The following is a 12592-nucleotide window of genomic DNA, read 5'->3' on the forward strand; positions in this document are numbered from 1 at the left end:
ATTAATAAATATCTACCCACAGGGCCGCGCGAAATTTATTAGATGAGCTTGTCGTTTTAAAGCGCGGGGTCGGCTGTCGGAAAACGCGCTAAACCCGTCACGTGCCAACCCTGGGTACCAACTATCTTAGTTGTTAACATACAGCAAAAGGTTCGATCATAAATGTAACGAAGCATTTCTATGCATGACCAAAAGGTTAATTCCTGGTTCTTGAAGAAAATATTCAAGTAAAATTTTGTACGTTGCGAGAATGAAATGTAGATTTCATAATACAGCTGTAACGGTATTTAATTGGTCAAATCATAAAAATACCTGGTAAGAAATTTGTATATAGTCGGTAAAAAATTGATTCGATCATTGAGACATCTTTCTGGGTATATAAAAATTCCGTGACCATTTCCTGTGGCGCGGCCATCTTGTAGTTTTGATGGGTCCCCGCCATCTTGGCTGCTCTCTTTCCGGGTAGCTTTCGTGCGAAGGTGTGTACTTTTAGCAGATTCCGTAAAATTTGCGATATTAGTGTGAAAAAGTAGCATAGACTGTAACACAAAGCAGTGGACAGACTTACGCATTATTTATATATATATTTTTAAAATATGTGACATATTTTAGCAGAGTATTGAAGTAGTGTTGTTACGGTAATACACGTGCGTCGTGTAGCATGCAACATTTGTGTTTATTGATGATTTCTATGCTTAATATTTGTCTCAGATGCCTTCCGTAACGCTGAAAGACGTTGACCAACACAAGTTCGTGAAGGCTTTTGCCGCGTTCTTGAAAAAGTGAGTTACTCTTTCTTATTCTATGTGCGTCTAACCTAAAAAAAAAACATCCGCACACTTGACGATGTCGGACAAATGTGTGGTAAAAATTTGATTTTACTTTCCATGAGTATAAGAATCGTGTGGAATTAATTTGCTTGTAAACTTTAGGACTGGCAAAATGCGGGTGCCAGAATGGGTGGACATTGTGAAATCCGCACGTTTCAAGGAACTTGCTCCATATGATCCAGACTGGTACTACATTAGGTGTGCTGCCTTAGTCCGTCACATTTACATCCGTAGCCCAATTGGAGTGGGCGCGGTGACAAAAATTTTTGGAGGGCGCAAACGCAACGGTACCCACCCCAGCCACTTCTGCAGATCCGCGGGCGGTGTGGCTCGTAAAGCTCTTCAGAGCTTGGAACAGCTGAAACTCATCGAAAAGGCTCCACTGGGTGGGCGCAAGCTCACGAGTCAAGGTCGTAGAGATTTAGATCGCATTGCGGCGCAGGTTAAAGCAAAAAGCAAAAAACAACTTAAATTACAAGAGACACTTGTCCTTTAATTTTTCTGTTTCTCTAATAAAAATGAAAAACTCATACATTATTCGCTTCATTTATATCCAAACCACAAATTGTCCACTTTGGAAATTTCACGTGACGCGTGCGACAGCGTGTGCACTTGACAATCGCTTAACATAGTAATCAAGGCCTTGAGTAAAATTTAAATATTACTTTTGGTAATACACTATATTAGCAAATATACCCGCGCTTCGCTTCGGGCCTAAAAGATATTAAGGACTACATGAAAACACATTTCACCCCTTCTCACCACCCCCTTAGGGGTTGATTGAGGCAAAATCCTGAAATTGGTTTTTAGGTATTTATGTGGGTAACCTTTGTAAGTAAGAACCAAGTTGATATCTAATTGGACCTAACAGATATTAAGGCATCTGAGAAAATACACTTTACCCCTTTTCACCCCTTTGGGGATGGAATTTCCAAAAGTCCTTCCTTAGTGGACGCCTACGTCATGAAAACAATGTACCTTCCAAATTTCACGTTCCTAGTTTAAACAGTTTGAGCTGGGTGTTGATGAGTCCGTCAGTCAGTCAGGACTTCTTTTATATACATGTATTGACCATAGACATATATAGACGGAGCGTAAGCTGAGGGGGGTGGTAAGGTTCGCGATAAAGGGAGCGATACGGGTAAATCGGGTGCCTCAGTGGTTATGCATGCCGAAGGCATCCGAAGCTACCCGACGTACCTGTATCTGAACCTCTGCCTTTGCCCCTCCAAGCCTCCGTTCCCCTCGCTGGTAGTCCCAGCTTCTGCTTCATCTATACATGTCTATGGTATTGACAAACGATGTGATCTCTCAAGCATCCCCACCAATGTGCGGGAAACCGTCACGCGCAGATGGGCACCATGTAAGATAAGGTCTATCTGCCTCGCTTCACTATTTCGCTTATTACTCAGTCCCATTTAGTAATATCGAGATGATATATAGCCTTAAACCTTCTCTGAGAATTGTACTACGCGCTAAAAAAAGCCGCAACGAAATTGATCTATTAGTCCCTGAGTTGTGAGAGAACAGGAAAACATACGTTTTCCTTTATATATAGTAGAGAAACATTAATTCTAATCATTGAATTACAATTATATCATTTCCATAAAAAGGAAAGTTGAACTTCCATATGTGCAATAAATGCTGGTAGTAAGAACACGCAGGTCTATCGGAAGTAAAAACGTATGAAATTTAAGTATAATAAACAACTATAATTGGACAATTAAATTGATAGTTACAACAATTTACATTTAAACACGATGTAAATAGTTACCATTACTTAGTGCACTTAACCTCAGCAATAACAGTTAATCTAACATGCACATGGCAGTGACTTATTAAATATACACGCGTATCTAGCGTAATAAACGCCTTAGCAGACCGAGCAAATTAAAAAGCCATTTTTGAATTAAGGAAATAATGGCTCCAACGAGTGGTCGGTTGCATCAACGCGCCACAAGGCGGCGCAGCGTTTGATCCCTATCACGGATCGCCTTCTTCTCCATCGCAAACTTAATGGTGAAGGTAGAAACGTACGCAGCGCCGCCTCAGTAGAACTTCGACCGTGGACGAAAGCGTATCGCGACTGATCAGGTTGATTTAAGACCGAGTGGCGAGTAGATATAAAGAAGATCGTGCGGGGACGCAGCCGCGTACGCGCGTGAAAGTGTGTATGCATCGCGAGCCGCGCGAGGATGATAAAAAGGGAGCAAAGTATGTTTGCTCGCGGCCCGTGCGGGATACTCCGAGCGTCGAAAATGTTAGGAGAATAATCGTGTCGCGCAAGTGTCTCTCGCTGGCAGAGAAGACAAACCGTGTGCTCAGTTTCCATCTCTCTCTCTGTCTATCCCCCTCGTTCTGTCCTTTTTCCAACCCCGTTCCCTCTCCCTCCTCTCTTTGTGCCCCCTGTCCCCTTTCCATCGCCTCCTCTCTGGGCCCGTTGGTCGCACCGGGACGACGTTTACCGTGCGTCACGGGAAACGGCATTGGGAGGAGACAGAAGGTGACAGCCCTCCCGCGGAATTCATGGTGCGCACGGGAGAAACGGTGAAGTGAGTGGTGGCAGAGTGAGGTGAGTGCGACGGCACCGAAGCTGGCCAGATCGGCGAGATATCCACGGGGCTCGTTATCATTTAGGCCAATATAGGCGGAAAGAGGGAAAAAATGCCGGGCCTGATCGCCGTCAGCGAGTTCGTCGAGGAGACGAGGGAGGATTATAATTCGCCCACCACGTCCACCTTCGTTTCGCGAATGCCACAATGCAGACAGACAATCACATCCCTCGAGGAGGTGAGTTCTCTCCCCCCCCCTTTCTCTCTCTCTCTCTCTCTCTCTCTCTCTCTCTCTCTCTCTCTCTCTCTCTCTCTCTTTGTTTCCATTTCTTCCTTTGGGGGAAGGAAATAAGATAAAATGAAACGAAACGTCCTTCGTTCGCCCACTTTGAGTGTTCAACGCGTAACCTTACCACTCCATCGGTGGTGTCGAGCGCGTGTTGTTCTGTGTGGGCGTTTCGCAATTGCCCCATGGATATCCGATTTACGTACCCGCAATACCTTCAACGGCGATAGACGTGACGATAGATTTTTCGGCGCAACGATGCTCGGCGTTGCCTTTTTCCGCGACGTCCCTGAAGGTGCACGCAACTTTTACCGAGGCTGGTGGCCTGCATCTCTACGGTCGCTTTCCACGTACTTATCGATGATGTAAATACCCGCACCGTGTCGATCTCTACCACTTCCAGTTCGGGCGATGCGTGCAGACGTGCTCCATTTTCGTGTCCCCGCGCGATACCTACCACGGAATTCTCGATTGCATCGGGTTTGAACGTCCTGATTGCCTATCCTGGAATGTTTTGTACGTTTATTGGCCAATCGCGTACCGCGACTGATCGATGCCAGTGCTCTTGCCGTATTACGTACGCGACTTACGACGGAGCATCCACGTTTCGTGGATGCGGCGCTTTATGCACGCCTGACGCGTTGCGGGGATTTCGAATCGGATTAATTAGCGGGATAGCGAAGACGTAACGCCGTCACGAGAGCCACGGGATTGAGGTGCCTGTGCAGTTAGGGGGGGGGGGGGCAGAAAAGGGAAAGAGTGCCCCGCGCCATTCTTTCATGCAGATGTAGATAATGGGTCTGTTGTAAGAGCAAACCGTAATACGCCGACGTAATTATGGGCGAAGAATGTTATTGCATGCGCCTTTCGTAATTTAACGACCACCGAAAGCCCCGTAGGTTGCGCTGCCTGGCGGAAATGTATAGACGATATAGATATATTAAAAATATACACACATGGTGTTCATAAAGTAAGGGGTGAAACTTTATGAGTGTATTCTACTCATTTCAATGATAAAAAAATAAACAAAGTCTGCCTCCCTATTTTAGGAACTGAACTATGTATATACATAGATATGTATAGGGTGTCGCCAAACTGATGGCGCAACTCGAAAGGGTGAGACTCTATATGAAAATATAAATCGAAAATACAGGAAAACATTTCTAGATTTGGAGCTATGTTTAGAAAATAGAAGATTGAACTTGTAAGATTTGGTAGAATGCAACAATAAATATAGTTCCGTTGTGAATGAAATGAAGCATGGTGAAAAAATAAGTCGGAATAGCACCGTAGCTCTACTTTATTTAATCATTTATGCCGAGAAGATCGATTTTAATTCTCTTGTTAAATAGTCAAGTGCACGAATTTTCGAGGGATTTTCAGACTTGATTTTGTGAAAAACAAACCCACGTTCGAGGAAAGTTATTACACAATTTCGACTCATTTTGCACTGTATATTTACTGTTGCAGTCTGTCAATTTCTAATCAGATATACGTGTACCAGACTAATTTTTTGCATTAGTTTCCCGAAAAAAGGCTCGGTGGAAGAAATGTTATTCTATACCTGCTTCCTACTTATTTGTTTATCTAGAATCATCCACTTTCGTAGCAGAGATGGGCAACAAATTATTTTAAATAAAAATTTCGTACACAAATTATTTTAAATAAAATTTTCACTGGTCGAGCGAACTAATAGAAACGCCGATACGTAATATGTTGAAAACAAAATGTAATTGGTCGAGTTAGCAAAAAAATTAGTAAATGGCGTTTTTAAACGCTTAAATATCGCAGAATAAGGTCGAAAATCGCGAAATTCTCGAAATCAGCGATTTATAGCTCAGAGCAACGTTAACCGATTTTGATTAAATTTTATGCTCGTGTATAACTTACTTAAATCTACAAACTGTTTTTTTTTTAATTTCATTACAGGCCCACAAAAAAGTGTAAAAAACGACATTTACTATATTTTTGCTATTCCGACCTATCGCATTTTTTTCAAAACTACGAATCACGTCACTTAGCAAACTAAAGCCGGGAATTCACCGTGAAGCTAAGTTATGCGATGCTATGCTATGTCATGCTACGTTTTGAAATAAATTAGCTTCATTACATTCTTATGGAACCGTTTCCACCAAAAGCTGCGTTAAAACATAGTATCGCATAATCATTCTAGCTTCTCAAAAAAAAACTCATGTCTTTTGGACCAATTCTAAAAAATTTATGCGATTTTAAAAGTCGCAATCTTTCTTTCGTCCGCCACTGTATATGGAAGAATAGAAATTACTTAGTGATTTCTCAGAAAACATTCAGCAATAGAGTAGGTATGTAACTATATGTTTAAAAGATTCAAGAATGGATTACGGAAAAGGAATCATTCGTATCAGTGGCATTAGTTAAAAATGAGCCTGGAATAGTAAAAAATAATAGAAGATGGTCCACTAAATATTAAGCCATATTTTCTGCAATTATTTAGGCTTGAATTTTGTTAAAGTTCAGGGGGGGGGGGAGTGAACGAGCATTCATTCCTTTGGTTTAAACGTACGTAAGTATGTACGTTGTACATATTTCTATATTCTACTATTTCTAACATTCTACTTTTTTTTATTATGCCAAGAAATAGTTAACATTCGTACATACTCTGCTGTGTAATAATGAAATTAGAATCCTACTGCATCGACTACAGTGTATTACTTATATGCACACAACATATTTTATGAGGACTAATGCATAAGCAAGGTCGGTGAATGATGCCATATTCTTTTAATTACTTTTAACCGTTTTGATTACTCCAAACCGGTGACCAATCAGTTTATTTCTATGAACTTTTTCAAACCCATTTTCCCCACGTTGAGAAAATCACCGCGACAGGAATAAATCACTGCCTCGTACTTTTCTTTTTGCAACGACGAAAACTGAGTCACCGGATATTCATACGCATGTATTTGTATAATATTAATGGCCCGTTAAGATTTATTTCCTACACTTTATTAATTTACTATCAATAAATGCCGATAAACCAGGCCGTTATCGTTGCGACACTGCTGGTTTGCATATTATCGAATCGTGGGCGTATTTTGTAACACGCGGGCAGATAGGGAACTTCGCGCGGAAAGTGTGCCGCCCCGCTCGGAAGTGGAATTTATGCACGGAATTATTAAAGTTTCTTCTCACACAGGAAAGCTGGCTACGATTTTAAAGTCGATAGCACGAAAGGGCCCCTTGGAAACGGGTTCACGGGGCCTATTGTGACGCGTCACGTTGCGGTAATCAGATCACAAATGGGGAAATTTAGTGCTTAATGAATTATGCATCTAGCAGTGAATACTGTATTATGTAATGGTTAAATATGTACGTGTAATGATTGAATATGAATATTTGTGTGGGTAGAATCATGAATTAGTATCATGGTGATGTAGTATCCCATTATATAATAAATCGAGCTTCTATATATTAATAAATGTCTTTGTACGGATCAAGAGTGAAAGTTAAATATGAGCATTCTAATCTTTGGTACTGAACATTAGGGCGGGGCGATACTATATAGGCGAAAATTTAAATTCGAATTTTCAGTTGGCCTGGATGCGGGATAGTTGTCTTTTGATTAACCAAACAGAACTGTAAAAAAAAAATTGGAAAAATATTCATGTCTGTAGGTTCATTTTTCTCCTAAAAATGATTATATAATCATACTATGTATATAGGTGAAAATTTAATTTGAATTTTCAGTTGGCCTGGGTGCGGGATAGTTGTCTTTTGATTAACCAGACACAGCTGTAAAAATTTTTGGGAAAAATATTCATGTCTGCAGGTTCCTCTTTCTCCTAAAAATGATTATATGATTATATGCTTATTTAGGGGGAAAAGGAACCTGCAGACATGAATATTTTTCCAATTTTTTTTTACAGTTGTGTTTGGTTAATCAAAAGACAACTATCCCGCACCCAGGCCAACTGAAAATTCAAATTAAATTTTCACCTATATAGTATGATTATTATATAATCATTTTTAGGAGAAAAAGAAACCTGCAGACTCTTATGGAAAGAGACGACCTCGACAGATAAAACAGCTGAAAAAATGTTGAAGGAATAGTACCAATGTTTTCGATTTTTTTTTTACACGTAGTATATGGGTAGATGAAAATATCTGCCAAGTTTCAATTGTTTTTCACTACACCGTTTTAAAGAAATAAATTATAACTTGAGAAAATTGTGAATTCGGGGCGTTTTCACTGCCAAAAGTTTAGCAAGTAATGCTTAGAAAGCATTTGTAAAGTGAAAAATACCTTCCTAGGAGTAAAAATAAGACTCCAACTGTCGTTCGAGTTCCTTACATCTAGATTTACTATTAAGACGTAGATATTCAAGTATTTCAAGTTTCATATACTTTTGTCTAATATTGTACGCCCGAATCATCCTTAAGGCTCTATAAATATATTGCTATGTCGCCACTTTGGATTTATGCATCCTCACAGAATTGCAACGTGAATTTCTACATTTCCTTGAAATAGGCGGTCAATTTTTTAATTCGCCATTCGATGTACTTTTTAATTAAAAAAAACATTAAAATATTTCCAAAGCAGCATTATTACTTTGAAGGATAATTTAACTGGAAGTTTGTATTTTGAAATAAAATAATAGGAAATTGATGAATCGGGAAGTGTATTTTACTTCGTGAGGTAAGAGACCATTTGAACGGTTGGCGTAAAAATCTTCGAGAAAATTACGCGCGTTACTTTTGCCTCGACGCGAAAGTCGATACCACTGCTGCACCTGTAATGGCGCATTCGAGTCGCTTTTACGGTGCAATTCGACTTGGTGCTTCCTTGCAAATTATACTCGACCACTTCCGTCTGCTTTGATGCGCCAGCATCAATTCCGGGTCGGCTCGTCTTCTCCTCCTTCTTACCCCGTTCGCTGGGCAGGGCGGGGTAACTCGTCATTTGAAGATGTTTCCGCTTCAGATGAAACGAATTCTCTACCGTTTCACGAAAATTTAGTAACTACAATCGTACATCAGGATAAAATATAATATTGCGTTATAGAAGGTGTTTCTAAGATTAGGGGTAGCCGAAGGGGTAGTCATTCTGCACGAAAAAATAAGTAGGAAACGTGGAATAAAATTTTATACACTTCCGAATGGCCCCAGTGGCCGATCGACACGAGGCTTGAGAGGGGTGGGTGGGGTAGGGGTGTGCACCCTAAATCTAAAATTGTAGCTTCGGGAATTTATTAGTTTCCGAAATATTAATACAAAATTATTGTTATCTTTTTTCTTTACAAATTATTTTTTTGAACTGCATATACGTAGCCCTAACGGGGTTTAATCCTGCCCTCCCCCGAATTCGTCCTACGGACAGCTGGACGCGTTCCCCTTCCCTCCGCGTGCCCCTCAGGCCCTTAAATGGCATGCATATTTAGCTGAAATTCAAAGGCAATTTTCTCGAAAACGAAGCGCGATATTAAAAAATTGTATTCTATATTTTCGTCTTGTTTTGGCCTGTAGAATCACCCCCTAGAGTATTGCCTATCAAGAGTGGCGTGATCAACTCGCACGGGAGAAATAATTTAAACTGCAACGCTCTTTTCATTTCGAAGACAGAACCCTTACCTAGCTACTCTAGTCTCTAGTTTTCGGAATAACTGTTCTTGAAAATGCAACCTCCCACGAAAAAGATTTGCGCTGTAATTTCGACTTATTGTTCAGGCGTAGAAATCGCCCGCTTCCCGTGGCACCGTGAATTTTCTTTCACCCTGTATACGTTGCGCTGCAGTGGCAGTCGCGTTAAATGGAAAAATCAGCTTGTCGTTTCGAAACCGTTAGCTCTCCAAATTGATGCTAGCAGCACCATTTCACACGCAAAGAACAAGGACGAGCAGAGAACTAATTAACGGGTTGGGCGGTTGGCATGTCCCTTAATTAGAACTGCAGTCGGCGGGCCAGGCCTGGAACGCAGCGTTCGATCTGATTCGCGGGTAGAATGCTAATACCCCCGTCACGGGATCTGTCTAAACCCACTGTACACCCGACTAAAGAACATCGTGCATGGTAGAGAGCGACCGAACTTCGCGGTGGTTGTTATCCGCTTCGCGAACACTTATACAGCATTTCACGAATACAGTGTCAGGGCGAAAGCCGCGCCATAAGCTCCGCACCAGAGCGTATTGACGAAATGTTGCAGAAGTGTTCGCGAAACTGGTATACGAGCTGTGTGAAGTTGGACTACTTTCCACTGTGCATTTGTAGTTGTTGGAGGGGTATTTTTTTAGCCGAGTGTACAGTTAGGACTCCCGTACAGAACGTTACTAGCGCTTCCATAAAGGTTCACGAGTTACCCCCACCACCTTTTGGGACTGATCTAAACGACAGTCTCGTCAGGCCGCTTGAAGGAGTCCAGCAAAGTACGATCAGAGGCGGATTCAGGGGCCTTTCTCGGAGAGGGCGAAATATGTAAAACTACACACATAAGCACATTTTTTAACCTTCTTTTACGAGACTTAAATTTTGCTTGTAATTTATATTTTGATATCTTTATCTGATACTATGGCGTAAATAATTAAATTCACATTAATTATTTATACAGAATAATACACAATGTTATAATATTTCGCCGTTATCCTGGATCCGCCCTGAGCACGATGGGGGGTTGAAGCTTAAAACAGTTAGGAATGCTTTGGTGCAAGGTTTGGTGCAATACCGTTTCAAGTCTGCTAAACTGTTCCAAGTGATCGCTTTTGCTGGGAAAATAATCCAAATACGACCTCATTCCGAGTATATTAAACTAGATTTATTACTCAGCTTCGCCCGAAATTTAGATTCTGATTTAATATACATATTGTGCCTCAGCTCATTATACCTGACTAATCCAGATAAATCTGACCATTTTCACAAAAAAATAAAAATATATATATAAAAAAATATATATATATTTATTTTTTTGTGAAAATGGTCACATTTATCTGAATTAGTCAGGCATAATGAGCTGAGGCACAATTTCGCGATTCCAGAGTTTATCGTCCGAAAGTTTTTAGGCGACAGAAAAACACACAGTCATATAGCAGCTTTCTGCTTTACATATTAAATTAAACATACCTAATTCACACTAGGAAAACCTCATCAATTTGTTTATAATATTCATGAAAATTGAATAGAAAATATATCAATTTAAAGTTTCATTCTTAGATGACCCCCCATTTTAAAAATTAAAAATTTTCCAATTTTTTAAAAAAAATTACTGGTCCGCCCACGAGCCAGAAGTATATTCTTAAGAACAAAAAGAGTTTCAGTCGAATCGGATAATAACTTTTGGAGATACAGGTCCCACCGATTTTGAGAACACTGTTTCGAGAAAAACGCGTCTAAAGTTTTACGTGGGCGCCAAGTAGCCGGTTGTTCCCATGCATTTGCCGCTACTCAAATGCCTATAACTTCGGGAATTTTACGAATTTAAAAAAAATCCCTTTAAACACCTATTCCTAAAAGGTTGAGCACTCGGAAAATAAAATAAAAAAAAAAAATTTTTAAACCTCTCCTTAATCCAATAAATCACGACCCCACTTTCACGACGTTCAGTGACATCAATATATAACTCAAAATTAATTCTCAACGTACCCGAAGGCCGTGCCGACAGTGCATATGGTTAGTTCGTCGCTAATGGCTTATTTGACAATCAAACTGCCGCGTGGTTCCCAATACCATAAACAGCAGCAGCGAATCTGTTCGCTATAGTTCTACTGTGCATATATCGCTTTCGTCTACTCTTGACCCTGAGCGGCAGTAAGTCACCCACTTTCCCGCTTTAGCAGTGTGGACTTACGACACTAGCGCGACGAAAATTTACGTCCCGCCGGCTATTTTTGGCGTGGCGCGACCGCGGTCTATTCTCGTTAGTGTCAGCCAGCGGAAGAGACAAGAGACACCATTCCTCTTCCCTTCCCTCTCGTTCCTCGCGATCGTCGTCGTTAGGGAGGAACTGGAGTCCACCCGTATCCCTTTTGTGACCGCATCAACGAAAAACGCGACGGAAGTGTTCCCACGCCGAGAGGCATCGCGTTATTTGGCGCTGAGAGATGTTCCTTGAGATCACTGCCCGTTTCAAGAAACGGGAACGTTTAGCGGAACGTTTAATACAGCAGGTAAACGGGGCACCAAGTAGATCTCTGTTCGAGAGATTAGTAAAACGGAATCGTGGATCTTAAGGGGGGAGCCTGGTGTAACCAAATGAAAATCGAGGCATTTTTCGGGAATTTTTTTTAAAGAAAGTATTTGATAGATCTTTCTGAAACTTTCAGGATATTGTATTAACAGGTTAAGGTATATAACAAAAAAAAATTATTAAAAAAGAGCGGCAAATAACAAAGTTATGCCCAGTCCGTTGGCGACGCAATTATTGCACTGCGGGCAACGTAGCGTCTTTTGGTTTCATCTGAAACCAAAAATCGAACAATTTTCTTTTAGTTTATGAGTGTACGCACAGAACGAAGAAATTTGAAACTTAAAAGATGCAAAATGAACAAATGGCGGCCTCTTGAATAAAAAGTTCACTGTTTCCAACGAAATTTTGCATTAAATGTCTAAAAAAAAGTTCTTTTTTTTAAATATATATCGCACCGATGTGTGCGCCTTGAGAAAGCGATGCAGTGCTGGTGCAGGTGATTCCGGGAGAACGACGCATTTGAAAGAAAAGATTCAAAGTGTGTTGTAATCATCGCGAGTGTGGTTATCGCCGGAACCAGGATTATTTTTACTGTTAAAAAATTAACAAAATGCCAGGGGTTTGAAGTTTAAGTGTGGAAATATGGTGAATGTTTCACTCAAGGGGTGAAATTAACCCTTGAAAATTCGGCTGTTTTCCGATTCTGTGTTATAACTCGGGAACTGTAATAGATAGAAAAAAAGTTTCGCTACAAAAATTACTTCTTTTAATT

The 12592-nt window shown here is 40.7% G+C and overlaps 2 protein-coding genes across 6 annotated transcripts in view; both read left to right on the top strand.

Annotated features, from left to right (window-relative positions):
* The window catches only part of LOC143365988 (small ribosomal subunit protein eS19), a 32807-nt gene extending 31445 nt beyond the window's left edge, over positions 1 to 1362 (top strand). The window contains exons 1-3 of one of the 2 annotated variants that reach the window (XM_076806658.1): positions 417 to 479; positions 712 to 782; positions 933 to 1362. In XM_076806658.1, coding sequence (XP_076662773.1) covers positions 712 to 782; positions 933 to 1326 — 465 coding nt within the window. In that variant the 5' untranslated portion in view covers positions 417 to 479 and the 3' untranslated portion in view covers positions 1327 to 1362. Of the gene's footprint in view, positions 1 to 416; positions 480 to 709; positions 783 to 932 lie in introns of those variants that run through there. The other variant, XM_076806660.1, reaches the window with a different exon arrangement.
* A 1508-nt stretch (positions 1363 to 2870) lies between these two features.
* The window catches only part of Asap (ArfGAP domain of ASAP), a 52633-nt gene continuing 42911 nt past the window's right edge, over positions 2871 to 12592 (top strand). For 2 of the 4 annotated variants that reach the window (XM_076806573.1, XM_076806576.1), the window contains exon 1: positions 2871 to 3620. In XM_076806573.1, the coding sequence (XP_076662688.1) occupies positions 3495 to 3620 (126 nt within the window). In that variant the 5' untranslated portion in view covers positions 2871 to 3494. Of the gene's footprint in view, positions 3621 to 11564; positions 11801 to 12592 lie in introns of those variants that run through there. The other 2 variants (XM_076806575.1, XM_076806574.1) reach the window with 2 other exon arrangements.

The sequence above is a fragment of the Andrena cerasifolii genome, chromosome 2 (assembly GCF_050908995.1).
Source record: "Andrena cerasifolii isolate SP2316 chromosome 2, iyAndCera1_principal, whole genome shotgun sequence".
Lineage (NCBI taxonomy): Eukaryota > Metazoa > Arthropoda > Insecta > Hymenoptera > Andrenidae > Andrena > Andrena cerasifolii.